We start from the raw sequence: 21316 nt of genomic DNA, 5'->3' as shown, positions 1-21316 counted from the left end.
AGGATGGGTTTGCATGTAGATATCTAAGCATACCTTCCCTTTGGGGCAGCTCTGAAATGTCCCTACGGTTCGCAATATTCAAAGTGGGTGATAGAGAAGAGTTTCTTTTTGTACCTACTGCTAAATTTATTTTTTTTGAATCCAATTGGAGAACACTGTTCCCATTAGTATTTTATGCTTTGGTTTTATTAAGTCTATTGGTAGAAAGGTACAGATGGGAGGAGGAGCTAAAATACAATTTACAGTTTGATTACTGCCTGTGCAAAATGCATTTAATGGTTAGTATAGGTAGATGTTTAAAAAAAACAAAAATTGTACTAAGATTTTGGGGTCAGTACTTCCTTTTTAAAAGTGGAAGGGTCACGTATACACAAGGCAGTATTAGTTTAGTCTAGCCTACAATTTAACAAGGATTTTTGAATGTTAGTTGGATGTAGTACTTGCTATCTAACCTTGTGCTATTCCCTAACCACACTGCTGCTATAATATGTACAGCAGTGACACACTGTTAAGAATACATACACCATACAGACAATAGGTGAACATGCTTTAGCATTTTATTGATAATTTACAATGGGTTTTCTTTTTGAAATCTCTACTAGATTTTTTCAGAAAACTTCAGTAGTAGCAAATAACTTTAAACAAATACCCTTATACTTTTTTTTCCCCCACCATCACCACAATATATACACTTAATGCAAACATGGTAAGAGCATATTTAGCACGGCATATGTGAAAACTTCTATAAATTACACGTGTGTCAGGGCTGTGTCTTGTACACCTCAAGGAGAGAAGCGTTTAACACGCCTAAAACTAAGAAAACAAATACTTCTGGTATTAAAGCATGTGCAGTGAATTCCAGTGAAGTCTGAATTTTACTTCCGTGATACAGTGTATAGCTTACTCCATTCCATTCACCATTTACTCATTCTTACTTTGAAAAACCTCATACATTTCAATCACACTACTCACCTCCTAAAGCTCTTTATCACAGTATAAAGGCAACGTCCACAGTCTACAATCCAGCAAATCTGGCTCTTGACAGCCGTCCTGTAGTGCAGCTGAAGTTGCTCCACCTTGGCTGAAACTGGAGACATTTGTGAAAGGAGCAGCTTTTTGGTCTCCCAGAAGTCTGCAGATGTTGCAGTCGGTGGATATTCCCTTAAAGCAATCTTTGGCTCTCCAGCTGTTTACCTATAGCCCACATCATACCTGGCCAGCTGGGATGTGGTCTTTAATAGCGGCTGCAGCCACAGGTGCCCAACGCCTAACTTTGAGTATTCTTATCGTCACATTTAAAGTTTCTTCCAGTATTCCAACCCACGTCAAACATTGTGTCAAAAGTCTATCTATAAAACAGTGTAAAGTAGTGAGTTCTTATTTAGTAAATGTGTAAGTGATTTCCCTTCCCAGTTGAACACTGGCTGATATTTGAGGACATAAAATTTGAGATGGCTCAAGTGCAATTTGGATGTAAAGTATCCACTAAGTTCTAGTTTGAAGGTACCACTGAAGTCCTTGTATCAGATGTACTGTAGTGACTAAATGAAAAACTACTGTAAGCAAAATACTCTGCAGTGACAGTTTTGTACAGGCGGCACACAATGTACCATATAATAAGTCTACTCTTTCTTGTGTTAATGCTGAGATGGATCAAAGTGCAAACAACATTCTGCCCCTTACAAGTCCCATCGGTAACTTAGACAACATGTCGATCCCTTTATCACCGTCCACTTCCAGCACTTTTTAAAACACCTCGTTTAACGAGCCTGCTTGCGCTCCATTCACACCTCTCTCTATCTACTCCGTCACAGTCACCCATCTACATACAGATTCCTCCTCATCAGCAACTTAAGTGTTTAACACAAAACTTTATCGGGCACTTTCGATTGGCACAGAGATTCGGGCAAAAAAAACATCCAGGTTGCAGTACCCATCCCAGGTAAAGATATAGGGGGTGTGTGCCTTTTACTATATGCACAGGCACTAAAACATTACTGGTAGAAAGCAGGCAGAATGAACCAAACACCTAAAACAGCCTTGTCACTTTATTTACAATGAGGACACTGCTGTGGTACCGGAGGACAGGGATCAAACAGCAAAGCTGTACTGTATTCGTGTTGAAATATTCCCTGCAAATATCCTACAAGATTATTGTGCAGAGTACGAGGAGACCGGGCTCTTATACTCTAACCACTGGGGATGTCCAATACAACTCAGGACTGTGTCAGTCTTTATACAAGATGCAGTGAATGTGAAATGTTGTGCTGTCCCTTGGAATCGGCTTGCAGCTGAATCATGATGTCGTGTTTCCAGCACATGCTTTATATTTTCCAGTGTGAGGAAGGGATGGGTTCTATTATTCAGGCTAGAGTTCTCTGCCTTGGTTTGATCCGGGGATACAGCTGTGAAAGAGAGAACCAAAAACCACAATTACCTCTCTTCCGGAACACTAAATCATTTAGTCTCTTATTAAATCCAAACAAGTTACTATGGAAGTGCCAGCGTGCTCCATGGGGATGTGGATTGAAAGATCTACAGTTAAAAAAAAAAAAAAGAATGTCTAGATAGACACGAGAAGTTAGGCAGGCAATAGGTCGACATGAAAATTGTCAACAGTTTTGTTTTCTAACCCTAATCCTCCTGGTGCCTCACCCTAATCATCAGGGTAAGTTCCATGATCCTAACCCACCCTCCCTCCCTCCTGGTGCCTAACAGTCAAGTTAAGCATTTAGCCCTAAAAAAAAAAAAACACTAACTTTTGACCCTGTCGACCTATTGCCTGTCTAACATCTGGTGTCTATCTAGCCATTGTCTACCTCTTTACTGTAGATCATTAGACCAGATCGCCTCCATGGGACTAATCCATTCTGTCTAAATGCATTGCAAGATGTGTGTCAACTTTAAGGTCTCACTGGTGCGGTTTTGCCTGTGTAATTAGAGCTATTGTCACAGTTTTGTAATATGACAGCAGACTTATAGTCCTTACAATAAAAAAAAAAATAGGAAAAACATTTAAATTTGTTGAGACCCTAATCAGACTATACTCAAATGGATAGCCCCCTATTAGCAGCATTAACACATGTAATGTAATCTAGAACTCACATGTGCCCTTATACACCTATCCTTTTTGCACCATATGGATGAGATGCCTGGTGCGAGTTAGAGTACTCGGGTAATGATTCCTGTCCTTCAGTACTGTTTCCCATATTTTGGGTCTGAGGGCCTAATTCAGAGATGTACGTTCATCCAAACATGAACGTACATTGTTGATGGTTAGGGCTCTGTGAAGACCACTCTGCAGGATGACTTGTATGCCAACTGAGCAAGTCGGCATCTCTCCCAGGGATATGAACAACATGCCCATGGACTACATAAACTGTTACCTTCATTGTTCCACTCCTTTGGTGGCTGCATATACTGCTACCAATTCAGATTGCCCCTGGAAAAGATCCGAGCTCACAGTCTATGGCTCAAAAACCTGACCAAAATCAGATTTACTAATGTTGGTGAAGCATATCAGTGAGTATCTGGGGGAAGTCACCACTCCAGATTCATACTTGAGAAGTGGACACAAAGTCCAAGAAAGCTCTAGAGTATCTTCCACACTCTGAGAAGATCCTCTTCAGCCCCAAACTGGATACAATTATTTTCCAAGGCACTGGGTGAAAGCTTTCCTCTCTCCATCAGTGCTCCTATACACAAGGGTCCTCTGTTTCGCTTCTATTGTCCATATAGGAAGCCGAGGGGTCTGTTCTACACTCTCCATGGAGGGTTGCAGCGATGTAAAGCCAGGTCCACGCTAGCATCCCACCCAGGTACTCCTATGGTCGGGGCCTATCTGCTTCTTTCTGTGACCTATGGTTCCATTTAACCACAGTTGCCTGGTTGACAGCCTTTGTAAAACAAGAGATATGGTAAGAACTTACCTTTGTTATCTCTGTTTCTACGAAGTCCATAGGGTCCACAGGGTTGACCTTGGGGATATAGCTGGATCAGGATCCATGGGCACCACACAGTTAAGCTTTTAGCTCCCAGGATGCACTTGGGTCCTCCTCTATACCCCGCCCCCGAGCCACAGGCACCTCAGTTGGTAAGCAGCCTAGGCCGGAGGAGAATATGGAACAGAGAGAAGGGAGACTGGAACACACAAGAAACCATACTCACAGAAAAAGGAGACGGAAATACCGGTGACCAGCAACACAGCCCATTAGAAGCCAGGTCCGTCAGGGCGGGCACCCTGTGGACCCTATGGACTTCGTAGAAACAGAGATAACAAAGGTAAGTTCTTACCATATCTCTTGTTTTCTACTTCAGGGTCCATAGGGGGTCCACAGGGTTGACCTTGGGGATGTCCCAAAGCAGTTCAACTAAGGGCGGGGACGCTCCTGTGCAGAAAGGAGAATCCTGCGCCCGAAGGATGCATCCTGAGAGGCAAAGGTGTCAAACGCATAAAATCTTAGAAACGTTTGAACCGAAGACCAAGTGGCTGCCTTACACAGCTGAACAGCTGAGGCACCACGTTTAGCAGCCCAAGAAGGGCCCACAGAACGAGTGGAATGAGCCTTAACAGAGGCTGGAACAGGTAAATGCTCTCGTATCTAAGCCTCCCTAATAACAGACAAAACCAACGGGCCAAAGTCTGGTTGTTGGCAGGCCAACCCCTCTTATGAAAACCAAAGAGGACAAACAAGGAGTCGGACTTTCGAACAGAAGCAGTCCGATCAACATAAACTCTGAGAGCACGGACAATGTCCAACGAAGTCTCCCCTGCTGTAAGATCAGGGGACTGAAAGGCTGGGACCACCAGTTCCTGATTGATATGGAACTTAGAGACAACCTTAGGTAAACACTCAGGACGAGTGCGAAGCACTGCTCTGTCCTGGAGAAAATAATTAAGAAGGGGGGACTACATGAAAGTGCCCCCAACTCGGAAACCCTCCTTGCTGAAGCAATAGCCAGGAGAATCCTGAGAACACCCCGGAAAAAAAATCTGTACGTCCGGTAACATAGCAATTCTACGTTGGTACCAAACCGATAAAGCAGACACGTGCACCTTCAGAGAGGAAAGGCGTAAACCTAAGTCCAAACCCGACTGAAGAAAAGCCAGAATCCTTGAAACTCTGAATACCTGAGGATCATAAGTTTCTGGACTCACACCACTGAAAGTACGTGTGCCACACTCTATGGTAAATCCTTGCAGAAGCAGGCTTGCGTGCCCTCAGCATGGTGGAAATAACGGAACTAGAAAATCCCCGGGACCTTAAGACGGCCGTCTCAAGAGCCACGCCGTCAAAGACAGACGACCCAGATCCGGGTAAAGGTAGGGCCCCTGAGACAACAAGTCCTGCCGCTGAGGAGGAAGGTACGGAACGTCGATGGACAGACTCTGTAGGTTGGAGTACCACGGACGTCTTGGCCACGCTGGGGCCACCCGTACCAGAGTGCCTCCGTCCTGATAGAACTTGCGCAGGACCCAAGGCAGAAGGGATATCGGAGGAAACAGATATGCCAGCTGAAACGTCCATCTGACCTACAGAGCGTCCACCAGACTGGCGCCGTCGTCCCTTGTCCTTGACCTGTACATGGGCAACTTGTGACTGTGACGAGAGGCCATCAAGTCCATCTCCGGCAGTCCCTACTTGTCCATGAGTAGTTGGAATACCACTGGATGAAGCGACCATTCCCCTGGATGCACGTCGTAACGGCTGAGGAAGTCTGCCTCCCAATTGAGGATTCCGGGAATGAAGACTGCAGAGATCGCTGGAAAGTGGCACTCCGCCCAGGTTAGGATGTGAGACACTTCTGCCATTGCAGCCCGGCAGCGAGTTCCTCCCTGGTGATTGATGTACGCCACCGTGGTGGCGTTGTCTGACTGCACTTGCACCGCCCTTCCGTGAAGAGTGGTGCCGGCTGACTGCAGAGCCCTGTACACGGCTCTTAGTTCCAGAACATTAATGGGGAGAGCAGCTTCCTCCGCTGTCCAACAACCCTGAAGTGACAAGGAGCCTGTCACCGCCCCCCAACCCCGAAGACTGGCATCTGTCGTGAGCCGAACTCAATCCGGGATCCAAAAGGGGCGAACCTCGAGAAGGTGAGCTGTTTAAAGCCACCAATTCAGGGACTGTCGTACATCCGGAGATAGCACCAGGGTCTGTGACCGGATCCGGTGAGGCAACCCATTCCAGTTTGCTAGAATCAGCCTCTGCAGAGGCCTGGAGTGAAACTGGGCAAATTCCACCATGTCGAATGCCGACACCCTGGAACTCAGCACTCCCATTGCCGAGTGTACCGAAAGACTGGCACAATCCAGGCAACTGCGTATCCGCAACTGTAGGGAAGATACCTTTTCTAGAGTTAGAAAGATCCGCTGCTGATGAGAGTCTAGGAGGGCCCCCAGATGGACCCTCTGCTGAGATGGGATCAGGGGTGACTTCCTCCAATTTATTAACCACCCGTGCATCTGCAGACAAGCCACCGTCAGTTGGAGATGTTGCAGCAGAACCTCCGGAGAGCTTGCCAGCAATAGGAGGTCGTCCAGATACGCTAACAACCGTACCCCCTGGTTCCGAAGGTGGGCAGCCATAACTGCCATCACCTTGGTGAACACCCTCGGCGCTGTGGAGAGCCCGGAACTGGTAGTGACGGTGCAACAGAGCGAACCGCAGACACCTCTGATGTGACGTTGCTATCGGCACATGGAGGTAAGCGTCCTGGATATCCAGGGAGACCATGTAATCCCCTGGTTCCATAGCCAGAATTATGGAACACAAGGTTTCCATTCTGAACCTGGGAATCCTGAGAAACCTGTTCAAAGACTTTAAATTTAGAACGGGTCGATGGGAGCCATTGGGTTTCTGTACCAGAAACAGCAGAATAGTACCCCATCCCATGCTGAGATTGTGGAACAGGTACAATGACCCCTGCAGTCAGCAAGGAGGCTATAGCTTCCCTGATCAGCATAGCCTTGGCTATGTCCTGAGAAGGACTCGTGCAGAAAAAACTAGTGAGGCGGTCTGCACCGACAAGACAGGGCGTACCCCTGGGAGACCACTTCTCGCACCCAGGCATCGGTGGTGGTATTGAACCAGCTCTGGGCGAAATGAAGAAGTCGGCCTCCCCTCTGGGATCCCCCAGAGGGAGGCCCGTCCCATCAGGCGGAAGGCTTATCTTCCTGTTTGGAAGAGGGACGCCTGGCACCCTAAGCTTGTTTCTTGGACCTAGCCAGTCTATCCACGATCCTATCCAAGTCTCGACCAAAAAGTAATTCCCCATTAAAAGGTAAGGCCTCCAGGCCCTTGTTTGAATCAGCGTCTGCTCTCCAGGACCTCAGCCATAAGGAGCGGCGGGCATGCACAGCCGCAGCCGACACCCTAGAGGTTAGCAGACTAGCGTCCAAGGAAGCTTCTCCAATATAAGAAGCCGCATCACTCATCTGTCCTAGTAATACCCTCTGGACTTCCTGAGTATCCTCAGGAAAAGTGTCCCCTAAGGCATTGGCCCAACCCTAATGGCCTTAGCCACCAGGAAATGGCCCTGGACGGGCGAGCAATTGCTCCCGAGAGGGAATAAATAGACTTAAGGCAAGCCTCAACCTTTCTGTCCGTGGGATCCTTTAACGAGGAAACTGACGGTATTGGCAGCGTAGCACTCTTAATAAGGCGTGTGACATGGGAATCCACCGCTGGTGGAGCTACCCACTTCCTACAATGCGCCTCCGGGAATGGATAATTGGAAGCCAACCTCTTTTGAGGCACAAATCTCTTACTGGGTGTCTGCCAAGCCACCGCCATATGATCCGTTAATTGATCAGATAGGGGGAATACCGCCGAAGTCACCTTAGTTTTTTTTTTTTTTTTTAAACTAGGGAATTTCTACTTAGGATCAGGTGCCTCATCCTCTATTAGGAGAATGGCACGCACCGCCCTAACCAGAGCTCGTACATTAATAGACGACCGAGATTCCAACTCCTGAGCCGAGGTGTACGAATCGGAGTCGTCCTGGACATCACCCTCATCTGAGGACCCCTCAGTGTCCGAAATCTGCGCCGCATGCAACTTATGTGCACGCTTAGACGCCCCTGCAGCCCTGTCATTGTGCAGCATCGACTGAAAAGTCGAAGATGCAGCTGCCAGACTCTGGACTGAACTGGAGAGCACGTCCACCCATGGTGGAGGAGCTGCCACATTGGTCTGGAAAGGCACCACAGACTGTTGTGTAGCAGGAGAGGCCTGAAAATAGATAGGCAATCCTGAATAAGGGTCCACAGTCTGTGACCCAGAGGAACTCTGCAATAATTGCGGGGTACACTGGTAATGGGAAATGGTAGGCTGGGACAGAGTCCTCGTAGGGACAGCAGACGGAGCCGCAAGGCGGTCCACCAGAGACACCAGCACCTGTGAAAACATAGCCCATGGTGGCTCCTGTGTCATAGGGGGTCTGGATTGACCAGGAGTCAACTGACACCGCTCATAAAGGCCATCCAGAGATGCCTCTTCCCTATGTGATCCCGCAGAGCAGCGCCTGCAGGAAAACAACACTGGAGTCCCGGAGTGCTCAACTTCACCCTCAGACATAACCAAATATAATGTACAGACAAAATATATATGGCAATAGAGGAAAAAAGAACTGCACTTCCCTGTGTGCTGAACAACAGTCCTGAATATGGCACTGTGTAGCACACAACTGTATGTGACAGACCTCACAAATACTTGATTTATATATGTGAGGTTAGTAGAAAAGCCCCTCCTCCACACCTGTAGGGCTAAGGAAGAAGGAAAGAGATAGATATAAGCTGACAGTAATAAGAGAAAAATACAGACAGCAGCACTAGCAAAAGTCACATACCATGCAGGAAGATATACTCACTGCACCTTTACACTACACTCAACCGCCCAGATTCAGTGTCTGGGAGGGCTATAGTGCTGTGTACGCCGTCCTAACAGGGGAGAGGTACACAGGGGGACCGGTCCGCGTGCTCCCTGAGGGATCTGCGCTGCCACATGTAGAAAAAAATGGCCGCCAGAGACCTCAGAGGAGGAGTGGCCGAGTGAACTGCAGCTCAGGGACGCTAGACATGCAGGCTGAAAAGCACGCTGAGCTGAGGGGAGGAGCCGCTGAACAGGGAAGGCTTCCTCCCCTGGCTGGCCATTAACCCCAGGGATGCTGGCTTCCCGCTTGCCGGTTATCCCTGGTGGTCTAGTGGTCCCACGGGTTATGGGGGAGCCCGCCGCCACTGCCAGCAGCCTCCGGTCTGTCCCCAGGACCGGAGGCTAAAGGACTGCATTTAAGGTATTCCGCGCGCCGCTGCTAGCCAGCGACGCGCGGCTTACCTGAATCCCCGGCGACTCCGGCAGCAGTCCTGGGAGGTAGACAGAGTCCGGCTAGTACGGACTCTGTCCTCCCGCCGCGATCCCCAGATCAGTACTGGCGTCGCGGCGCCAGTCGGGGATCAGAGCGGCAGCGTGGGCGTCTGTACAGACAGCCCTTCGCTGCAGTCTGTAGTAAAAAGAGAAACTAAAATAAATAAAATCTATTAGAAAATAAAAGCTTCTGGGGGCTGCTCCTGCAGCCCCCCTGCGCGGTGACCGAGTCCGGCCGGGCACCAGCTTACACTGAGGTGCCTGTGGCTCGGGGGCGGGGTATAGAGGAGGACCCAAGTGCATCCTGGGAGCTAAAAGCTTAACTGTGTGGTGCCCATGGATCCTGATCCAGCTATATCCCCGAGGTCAACCCTGTGGACCCCCTATGGACCCTGAAGTAGAAATCAGGGATAAATAATACATCGCATAAAGTCCCAGTCGCTTTATCACTACCAAAATTCCTGGAGACCAGTCAAATGTTTTGGCCTGAGGAAAGCTATTGCCACAGGAATAGTCACCCCAGGCCCAGAACAGAGAAAGGGTTGGGTCTTCTAGTCCTGGAACTGGACCTATTCCTTTCCACCTATTCTGTACCTAAAATCCCTAAACATCCTGTTTTTGGTGGACAGGATCAAATAGGATGAGTCTATGGGCAGCAAGAATGTGTGCTTACATGTTCTAATCAGATTTACCATACAGTCTCATCATTTTCACTGTTAGTTCCTAAGCTTCAGCGCTCACAAGTTCATGGAAAATATAGCTGCCCTTCTCAGAACCATATCACCACCTACCTGGATGATCTGCTGACTGAGGCAACTTCTCTGGCATTATTGCAGACAGCACAGAACTTGGGGGCAGAATAAAAGAAAATCTAACCCGACTACTTCCCAACGGATGAGATCTTTGGGCCTTCTGTTCATCACCCCTCCAGCAGAGGGTGCTCTTATTGGAGGAAAATGAGCCTCTCGCTATAGGGATTGGAAATTGGCCTGCAGACAAGTGCTGGGTCACTTTGTTTTCTTGAAGGTCCAGTGAAAAAAGTGGCCACATTCTGACATGGTGCAATTATTTGAACAGTTACATTCGCAGGTGTCTCAGCCCAAACATATTTCAAAATGGAACAAGTCTCGCCAGCACTTGACCGGTCAACTCTTAAGATTGTCCCCAGGGCTGCATCTTTCGCTCACCCCATTCTCCACTCGAGGGTGCATTGCATTTCAGTATTGGTTACAGGGTCTTTAGACTACGGAGTCATAACTCCCAATAAACACGCTGGAGCCAAGTGCAGTTTTCACCACATGAGCCAGCGGATGCCAGCTCTGGCAAGGGAAGAGCCATTCTGAAATATTCTGATAATGTCGTGGCTTCAATAAAACAACAAAAGGCGCACCAATAATGCCCTGGCCATGACTACAGCAGCACGTTCATGCATTGGGTGAAGCAAAAACATTTCAAACGTTTTTATCCCCAGCTGGAAAACAGACCTCCTGAGTAGATAAACACTTTACCCCAGGGACTAGGCCCTCTAATGTCAACAAGATGAACCACAGGGTTGAGCACTTCACCTTCAAAGATGACGCAGGTGTTTACACCCCAATGACTGTTCTTGAAACGTCTGTCTAATCTCCCCTCCAGTAGGGATGGGGTCCCCCAAAAGTGTAAGAAAAAAAAAAAAGAGGGTGTTTCTGGAGCAGCCCAGATGGTATTGGTACACAGAAATTCTAAGTATAGCTGTATGCCCTTTTAGGCCCCTGATCTTAAGGCCAAATCTCTAAAGTCAGGGTCCCCTTTCCTCACCAGAGTTTACCTCTGCTAGCTTTATCAACAGTACTGTTGAGGCCATAATTGTAACAGCTAAGGGTTTTTTTCTGCCAGTGTGGTTCAGGCACTGATCAAGGCTCATAAACATATGTCGGCCAAGAATTATCACAGGGTCTGGATGATTTACAACTCCCGGTGTGAAGAGAAAGGGTTTCCTACATCTTCTAGTTGCTTGGCGCTGTTACTGCTGTATCTACAGAATAGTCTGGACAGGTGGTTTAAAACTCAGCTCTTTGAAGGTTCAGATCTTGGCCCTATCAGTATTATTTCAGTGAAAATTGTCCCTTATTCTTGCATTACAGACCTACTTACAGGCAGTGCTGCTTGTGCAGTCTCCATACATTCCCCAATAGCTCCTTGGGATCTCAACCTGATGCTGACTGGTTTGCAATGCCCTTCTTTTGAACCACTGGATTTGGTGAAGTTCTTTTGTTGGAAGATTCCATTCCTGTTGGTCATCTCCTCAGCTAGGAAAGTTATGGAGATCAGGACTGTGTCTTACAGGTTGCCTGTCCTCATTTTCCGCAAAGACTGGGCTGTTATTGGAACCAAACCTACCTACCAGTCAAAGGTAGTCTCAACGTTGCATCTGAATCGGGACATTTTCATCCCTGCTTTAGTCTGGACTAATCTCCACAAGAAGGCTCTTTGTTTTCTAGATGTGGTCAGAGCACTCAGGACTAATGCTCTGACCAGAGAGTCTGGCCAATCAGATTATTACTTTGATAATGCAACAGGCTTACCTTGGAGCAGGAATACTTCGCCTGATGTTCTTAGCTTGTTTAAGTCCTTATTCATCTTATGGTTGTCCTAGGTCAGAGGTTCCCTAACTCAGTCCTCATGGCACCCTAACGGTCCAGGTTTTAAGGATATCCATGCTTGACCACAGGTGACTTAATTCGTACCTCAGTCAATTTGATTTAACCACCTCTGCTCAGCCATGGAGATCTCTAAAACCTGAGCTGTTGGGGAGACTTGAGAACTGCATTTTAGAACCCCTGTCCTGGGTTATTCTAGTTACGAGTATGTTAATTTTCACCTCTCGTTCTACACTCCTATCCTGTCTTTCATTAGACAAATCTACAGTGGTCAGGCAGCCAATGGTGTATAGAGTGGGAGGAGCTTATACTTTTTCCAGGTAGATTAAAGTGCCCAAGCTCCCTGCAGCCCTTCCCTATACACCATGGATATCCAGTGTCCCCTAATAGACTACGAGAAAAAAAAAATGTAACATATAAAGTTAAAAATAAATATCTAATTTTACCGGAAACTACCATAGCATGTTCACCCTACATAATGTGGATATGCGCACTGCGCTGCATTCGGTCTCTACACTTATTGGTGGGCAAGTGACGCTATTTATTAGTGAGAGTCAAGATCCAGCACAAGTGACCGCAAGCTCTATATGGTATGTGTAAATAAGGCACCAGGGAATGTGACATTCAGCAATTGGGGGGAAAAGAATGAATAAATCTTGGTCCATGACACTAACCCATACAATATTGTACTCTTCTAGAAAATAACAGGTGGTGTTGGGTTGTCAGGTGGTAGCACTGATGAATAAGAGAAACCTATATTACAGTGATAGAGCAGGCTTACCCCTAACAAGTTCTTGGGCACATATCCTTCCTTCTCGCTGAGACGACCCCACCACCAATCCGTCTCCGCGTCGTCTTTGCGCCTCAGGATCGTGACGGCGTCACCTTCCCGAAAGGACAGTTCATCAGCATTCTGAGCTTCAAAGTCCCACAGGCCATACACCAGGCCCTTGTTCATGACCCCCAGCTTCTCCTGTACACCTGGTGGGGTGAGAGGGTTTAGGATTAATCTGGGTCATTTAAGGGAGAACCAAGATAATTCCTAAAGGTAGTAGTAACCGTGATTGTCCGGACATTTAAAACACATACAATCTGTGTAATCATGACATTACTATTCTACATAGTAAACAATTGATGGCTGACCCTAAATATACTTTAGAACCTGAAGCTTTGACAAATAAAATTCTAGTTTCAAAAAGAAAAAAAGTATTAAAAATACACATAACAAAAAAAAAAAAAGAACAATTCTATCTGGCATCAGCGAGGCCACAGCTCCCAGTGATTTCAGTGGCTGCAATCTGATATGGGATCAGCCCACACAATGGCGAGGAGGGTCTCATTTGCAGAACAATGACTTCAATATTGTACAAGTAGTGACTGCGGCTGTCCGGCTGTTTTGGAATTACACATCACACATGCTGGGAGCCGCTGGTTTTTAAAAGCATTCTATAAAGGTAAAAACATTAAGACAGCGGCTTATTTTATTTATATCAATTTCATTTGCTCTAAAAGGTGGTAGCAAGAAAAAGTAATAATATTCAAAAATTACCGTAAAGGAATTGGGAGCACTGAATATATCCCTCTTCCATCTCCTCGCACTTATCCGCAGCCGTCTCGATATCACTGATTGTGGTCGCAAAGATGGCCGCACCGCATTCCACAAGCATCTTGCAGAGGTGGACGCTGTTACATGAAGCTGCGCAGTGTAATGGTGTCCTAGAAAGAGGAAACACCCACAAGGGGCAGTAAGTAAATGCACACGGTAAACACCGAATGCCGGATCTATGAAAGCAGAGGGGAAGTGAGATAGCACACACTGCTGAGATTTAATAAGGGGGAAACAAGTTGTATTCAAAGGGCAGCGATTGATTTACACTGACACATTTCTATGCATTATAGTGTGCATCATATTGCAAGACGGTGACAGCACCCAGTATTGTCCATGTATATATTTACACCTCGCTGCATCTCTGCCCTGTATTGTGTGTGAGAGAGAATAGCTTTAAGTTCATTGCTGTAGTGGAAAGAAAAATGGTGAAATCCCAACAGTCTCAGAATGTCGACGTTAGGCTGCGGGACGGTAGGGTTAGGCTGCAAGACGTTGGGCTGCGGGACGGTAGGGTTAGGCTGCGGGACGTTAGGCTGCGGGACGGTAGGCTGCGGGACGGTAGGCTGCGGGACGGTAGGCTGCGGGACGTTAGACGTTAGGCTGCGGGACGTTAGACGTTAGGCTGCAAGACGTTAGACGTTAGGCTGCAAGACGTTAGACGTTAGGCTGCAAGACGTTAGACGTTAGGCTGCAAGACGTTAGACGTTAGGCTGCAAGACGTTAGACGTTAGGCTGCAAGACGTTAGGCTGCGGGACGGTAGGGTTAGGCTGCAAGACGTTGGGCTGCGGGACGGTAGGGTTAGGCTGCGGGACGTTAGGCTGCGGGACGTTAGGCTGCAAGACGTTAAGGCTGCAAGACGTTAGGCTGCAAGACGTTAGGGTTAGGCTGCGGGACGGTAGGGTTAGGCTGCGGGACGGTAGGCTGCGGACGGTAGGGTTAGGCTGCAAGACGTTAGGCTGCGGGACGGTAGGGTTAGGCTGCAAGACGTTAGGCTGCGGGACGGTAGGGTTAGGCTGCAAGACGTTAGGCTGCGGGACGGTAGGGTTAGGCTGCAAGACGTTAGGCTGCGGACGGTAGGGTTAGGCTGCAAGACGTTAGGCTGCGGGACGGTAGGGTTAGGCTGCAAGACGTTAGGCTGCGGGACGGTAGGTTAGGCTGCAAGACGTTAGGCTGCGGGACGGTAGGAATAGGCTGCAAGACGTTAGGCTGCGGGACGGTAGGAATAGGCTGCGGGACGGTAGGGTTAGGCTGCGGGACGGTAGGCTGCGGGACGGTAGGGTTAGGCTGCAAGACGTTAGGCTGCGGGACGGTAGGGTTAGGCTGCAAGACGTTAGGCTGCGGGACGGTAGGGTTAGGCTGCAAGACGTTAGGCTGCGGACGGTAGGGTTAGGCTGCAAGACGTTAGGCTGCGGGACGGTAGGGTTAGGCTGCAAGACGTTAGGCTGCGGGACGGTAGGGTTAGGCTGCAAGACGTTAGGCTGCGGGACGGTAGGGTTTGGCTGCAAGACGTTAGGCTGCGGGACGGTAGGGTTAGGCTGCAAGACGTTAGGCTGCGGGACGGTAGGGTTAGGCTGCGGGACGGTAGGGTTAGGCTGCGGGACGGTAGGGTTAGGCTGCGGGACGGTAGGGTTAGGCTGCGGGACGGTAGGGTTAGGCTGCGGGACGGTAGGGTTAGGCTGCAAGACGTTAGGCTGCGGGACGGTAGGGTTAGGCTGCAAGACGTTAGGCTGCGGGACGGTAGGGTTAGGCTGCAAGACGTTAGGCTGCGGGACGGTAGGGTTAGGCTGCAAGACGTTAGGCTGCGGGACGGTAGGGTTAGGCTGCAAGACGTTAGGCTGCGGGACGGTAGGGTTAGGCTGCAAGACGTTAGGCTGCGGGACGGTAGGGTTAGGCTGCAAGACGTTAGGCTGCGGGACGGTAGGGTTAGGCTGCAAGACGTTAGGCTGCGGGACGGTAGGGTTAGGCTGCAAGACGTTAGGCTGCGGGACGGTAGGGTTAGGCTGCAAGACGTTAGGCTGCGGGACGGTAGGGTTAGGCTGCAAGACGTTAGGCTGCGGGACGGTAGGGTTAGGCTGCAAGACGTTAGGCTGCGGGACGGTAGGGTTAGGATTCGAGATTAGGGATAGGAGAACTGTACTGGAATTCTGGCATATCAGATGGCTATGCCGGACCTGCTCATCATGTGACCACCAGGACCCAAAAGCCACCACGACCAGGTAAGTGACCACTGGGTCAATCGGGATGGTTTATCAACATTGTATGATGTGGACAATTCAGCAGTGTTGACATTACGAATGTCAACATGCTAAGCATGTCGGCATTAAAGGATGTCAACCACCCTTTCTCAGAATCCCAAATAAAATGGCTATAACGATTAACACAGCAGTCAGGTGTAATGGTTGTCAGAGCTTGGGGTGTATTACTACGTACAATAGGGATGTTTATAGGGGATGTAGTCAGGTTACCAGCCGCTAGAATCCCAACACTCAAAGACCGACATGGGACTAAAGATAGAAATTTTAACGCCTATCATTAGCCCGACGAAATCCCGACGCCCGCCATACCGAACGAAGGTAAGCCGGGTGTCTTACTTTGTAGCCGGGAATTGGGGGGGAGGGGGGTTTAGGAACCCCTGGGGTGACTTAGGGTTAGGCACCCCCCTGCCAGGATTACATACCGATTCAGTTTATAGACATGTTAAAAAACTATCAGAGTCAGGAGAATTTTTGTAGCCAGTGTATCAGAGGCCGCGAAACCGGGCACAGCGGCCCTGTAAGCAGGTCCCTGTAACACTGCTCAAATCAATCTATCCCTGGAAGCACCACTGAAACAGCAGCTGCCATCTATATATACAGCCAGGTAATGCAGATGGTACATACCAGCCATCGCTGTCCGCTGCATTCACGTTGACGCCAAAGTCCAGCAAGAACTTGACAATGTGGTGGTGCCCAGCGCACACAGCATTGTGCAGAGGAGTGATGCCTTTCGTCATTGGGTTTGCTGGGATCCTCCACCTGAACAAGGAAAAGCTGCCAATCAGTACTAGTCCCAAAGGTCTCCATCTTTTAGTCACGACTCTTTGTTTACCCTTTTTTTCATTCTTTCTATATACGGGGCTCCGGAAATTTGTGGCGCCATATAAATAAATGCTAATAATAATTCTTATCAATTTTGTGTATGGTTTATTCTTTAATACATGTAATGTTATTTGGTTATATAGAAAGGAATGAGGATCACCTTGGTGTACACCTGCCACGCGCAGAGACCTAGGTTCTAAACAGTGCCCTCACCTCGTATATAATCCTCTGCACCAGGTCAAACTCTCCCTCCAGTGACGCATCGAGCAGCAGGGCCAGAGGGTTGAACTTCACTCGGAGTCCATGTCCGGTTCTCTCAGAGTTTGGTTTCTTCAGATAGTGCGTTTAACCTATCGGGGAAAGCAGAGCACATTTCATAACCTCAGTCGCTGAAAGGACATTACAGTTCTCAGCGTGCCATCAAATGTGATTAAGCGGTGCAAATGGATTCATCCGACACAAAATGCATCAAGCATCATCAACACAAAGTTACACAAGGGCAATGGGTTGCACAGACAAGACCCACACCAGATGGGGACTTGGACGAATTAAAGAACAGATGTCACTGCTAAAGGGCAAAGGTGATCTGCGTCTGCCCCCAGTTACTGAGCATCCCAGACACAACTCTCGGAGCCACCACACGGACGTGCATGTAGACTAGTTCTGCAAATTTACACAGGTCAAACATCCATCTCAGTGTGTGGGGTCATCATTAAGGACACGTGCTTCCAGTGTTGTCTACATACGGACCTGGTGGAATCAGCCGTCATACCAGACAGACGGATAGCAGCCCATGTGGGCACCAATAGTCTCTGAGCACTGCTGACTAAGAGCCTGAAAGATGCAGTTTATATGCTTCCAGTGGGATGTACTTATAATACCGGCTGTCGGGAGGCCAGCGCTTAGAATGCCGGTGCCGGAATACCAGCCACCGGCATCCATACGGTAAGTATTGGGGTTAGGCTGCTTTGGCTGGGGGGGGAGGGGGAGATTTAGGGGGAAGGGCGGGTAGAGTTAGGACACGTACCGACAGGTGTTGGTATCCTAACTCTATCGGGATTCTGACCGCCGCGATCCCGTACCCAACCTGCTTCCAGCACCCCCATGTCCCTTTTATTATAATTGTGAATCAACTTCCAATTAAGACATTCCATTTTCACTTTACTTATTATAAATGTGCAGTACATTTGCCCAAGGAGCCCAATTCCTATGCATGACGTGATTGGAAGCAGTCATACATAACACAATGTTATAATCGCCGATAGAACACTCCCTAGATTGGCCGTATAGTTATTAAACCCAGAAGAATATTTGTGCAGTTTCAGCATGCAGAGAGCAGGAAATAGTCTGTAAGGTACACGGGATCTCCTGGTTTTAATCACTACAAAAAGAAACATGTTCACATTGATTTTCCATTAAAGCAGAGTCAGACAAACATAGGGATTTCCAGCTGTTGGGGAATGGAACTGCAAATTTCAGAATGCCCAAAACGGGAGGCCACAAGCATTTTTTAACCCTACTTTTAATGTACGATGGAGTGGAGGGTGACATATGTGAATGTATAGAAATAAAATATGGAAAAAGATTGGCTGTTGCGCTTGGTATTACAGAAACTCACTGATGCTTCTATGTCATAGAGGAGCCATACAATACAACAGCTACCAGTTCTTTCCATTTACGTTTAACCATTATTGTCACAGACATTACTGTATTTATGTACAAAAAGTCTAAATTAATACTGCAGATTTTTTTTCTTTTGCTTCTCTCGCTCAGTCTTTCGGGACAGTAACCATATAGCTACATAATCTATATAATAATGGCATTTCCTTGGACAAACATGCTCATCCTTATGAGTGGGCACTAGATCCTCAGTATGCTGTAGCGCCAGCTAGAGGTCCTGTTATATACTGTGCCGCTGGTACCTAGCGGCCTCCCTCCCTCACAGTATATTACATTGGGGCCTCTGCCTGTTTCCTAGCAACCATCAGTGGCAGCCAATCAGAGCAAAGGCGGCCTTTATTGACCAGCATGTGCTGCTTCCTAACACTAACGATCAGAGGTGTAAAAACCGCCTCACATTGCCCAGAACACCGCTGTACATCATCAGGGGGTGTAAAAACAGCCTCACATTGCCCAGAACACCGCTGCACATCATCAGGGGGCATAAAAACCGCCTCACATTGCTCAGAACACCACTGCACATCATCATGGGGCATAAAAACAGCCTCACATTGCCCAGAACACCACTGCACATCATCGGGGGGCATAAAAACAGCCTCACATTGCCCAGAACACCGCTGTACATCATCAGGGGGTGTAAAAACAGCCTCACATTGCCCAGAACACCGCTGCACATCATCAGGGGGCATAAAAACCGCCTCACATTGCCCAGAACACCGCTGCACATCATCAGGGGGCGTAAAAACCGCCTCACATTGCCCAGAACACCGCTGCACATCATCAGGGGGCGTAAAAACCGCCTCACATTGCCCAGAACACCGCTGCACATCATCATGGGGCATAAAAACAGCCTCGCATTGCCCAGAACACCGCTGCACATCATCAGGGGGCATAAAAACAGCCTCACATTCCCCAGAACACCACTGCACATCATCGGGGGGCATAAAAACAGCCTCACATTGCCCAGAACACCGCTGTACATCATCAGGGGGTGTAAAAACAGCCTCACATTGCCCAGAACACCGCTGCACATCATCAGGGGGCATAAAAACCGCCTCACATTGCTCAGAACACCACTGCACATCATCATGGGGCATAAAAACAGCCTCACATTGCCCAGAACACCACTGCACATCATCGGGGGGCATAAAAACAGCCTCACATTGCCCAGAACACCGCTGTACATCATCAGGGGGTGTAAAAACAGCCTCACATTGCCCAGAACACCGCTGCACATCATCAGGGGGCATAAAAACCGCCTCACATTGCCCAGAACACCGCTGTACATCATCATGGGGTGTAAAAACAGCCTCACATTGCCCAGAACACCGCTGTACATCATCAGGGGGTGTAAAAACAGCCTCACATTGCCCAGAACACCGCTGCACATCATCAGGGGGCGTAAACACTGACGCACATTGCCAGACCACCACTGCACATCATCAGGGGGCGTAAAAACCACCTCACATTGCCCAGAACACCGCTGTACATCATCAGGGGGCGTAAACACTGACGCACATTGCTGGTGATTTGGAGGATGATACCGAATCTGTCAGCACTCCCTGTGATTTGGAGGAAATGACCATTAAATGTTGGGTCGAATCAGATACTGTATATAGACAAAAATAAACTTGTTTATATACAGCACTATATATAATAAAAAGGGGATGGGTACAGGATCCTAGTGGGCAAAATCCCGACGCCGGCATCCAGACAGGGTTAGGGTCGGTATCCTAACCCTCCCCTCTCTCCCTACCCTTAACCCTTCCCGCTGCCTAAACCTAACCTCCCCCCTTAGAGCCTAACCCCAACACTCCCCCTAACTCCACTACTTCCCTTCGTGTCCCCTTTATTGTTATATACTATGCCCCCCAATTGTTAGAATGTGTCCCCTTTATTGTTATATACTATGCCCCCCATTGTTAGAATGTGTCCCCTTTATTGTTATATACTATGCCCCCCATTGTTAAAATGTGTCCCCTTTATTGTTATATACAATGCCCCCCATTGTTATGTGTCCCCTTTATTGTTATATACTATGCCCCCATTGTTATAATGTGTCCCTTTTATTGTTCTATACTATGCCCCCCATTGTTAGAATGTGTCCCCATTGTTATATACTATGCCCCCCCCCATTGTTAGAATGTGTCCCCTTTGTTATATACTATGCCCCCCATTGTTATGTGTCCCCTTTGTTATCTACTATGCCCCCCATTGTTATCTAGTATGCCCCCCATTGTTATCTACTATGCCCCCCATTGTTAGAATGTGTCCCATTTATTGTTATATACTATGCCCCCCACTGTTATATACTATGCCCCCATTGTTAGAATGTGTCCCCTTTATTGTTATATACTATGCCCCCCATTGTTATATACTATGCCCCCCATTGTTAGAATGTGTCCCCTTTGTTATATACTATGCCCCCCATTGTTATGTGTCCCCTTTGTTATCTACTATGCCCCCCATTGTTATCTACTATGCCCCCCATTGTTATCTACTATGCCCCCATTGTTAGAATGTGTCCCATTTATTGTTATATACTATGCCCCCCACTGTTATATACTATGCCCCCATTGTTAGAATGTGTCCCCTTTATTGTTATATACTATGCCCCCCATTGTTATATACTATGCCCCCCATTGTTAGAATGTGTCCCCTTTGTTATATACTATGCCCCCCATTGATGTATACTATGCCCCCCATTGTTAGAATGTGTCCCATTTATTGTTATATACTATGCCCCCCACTGTTATATACTATGCCCCCCATTGTTAGAATGTGTCCCCTTTATTGTTATATACTATGCCCCCCCATTGATGTATACTATGCCCCCCATTGTTAGAATGTGTCCCCTTTATTGTTATATACTATGCCCCCCATTGTTAGAATGTGTCCCCTTTATTGTTATATACTATGCCCCCCCATTGATGTATACTATACCCCCC

The 21316-nt window shown here is 48.0% G+C and overlaps 1 protein-coding gene across 1 annotated transcript in view; it reads right to left on the bottom strand.

The window, feature by feature from the left end:
* Nucleotides 1-539: 539 nt before the first annotated feature.
* PPP1R13B (protein phosphatase 1 regulatory subunit 13B) overlaps nucleotides 540-21316 on the bottom strand; it is an 82357-nt gene continuing 61580 nt past the window's right edge. The window contains 6 exon segments of the mRNA XM_088455271.1: nucleotides 540-2405; nucleotides 12783-12982; nucleotides 13551-13717; nucleotides 16491-16594; nucleotides 16596-16625; nucleotides 16902-17038. Coding sequence (XP_088311397.1) covers nucleotides 2364-2405; nucleotides 12783-12982; nucleotides 13551-13717; nucleotides 16491-16594; nucleotides 16596-16625; nucleotides 16902-17038 — 680 coding nt within the window. The 3' untranslated portion in view covers nucleotides 540-2363.

This window comes from Taudactylus pleione, unplaced genomic scaffold, assembly GCF_031769625.1.
Source record: "Taudactylus pleione unplaced genomic scaffold, aTauple2 ptg000652l, whole genome shotgun sequence".
NCBI lineage: Eukaryota > Metazoa > Chordata > Amphibia > Anura > Myobatrachidae > Taudactylus > Taudactylus pleione.
This window is presented reverse-complemented; position numbering and strand designations above follow the sequence as displayed.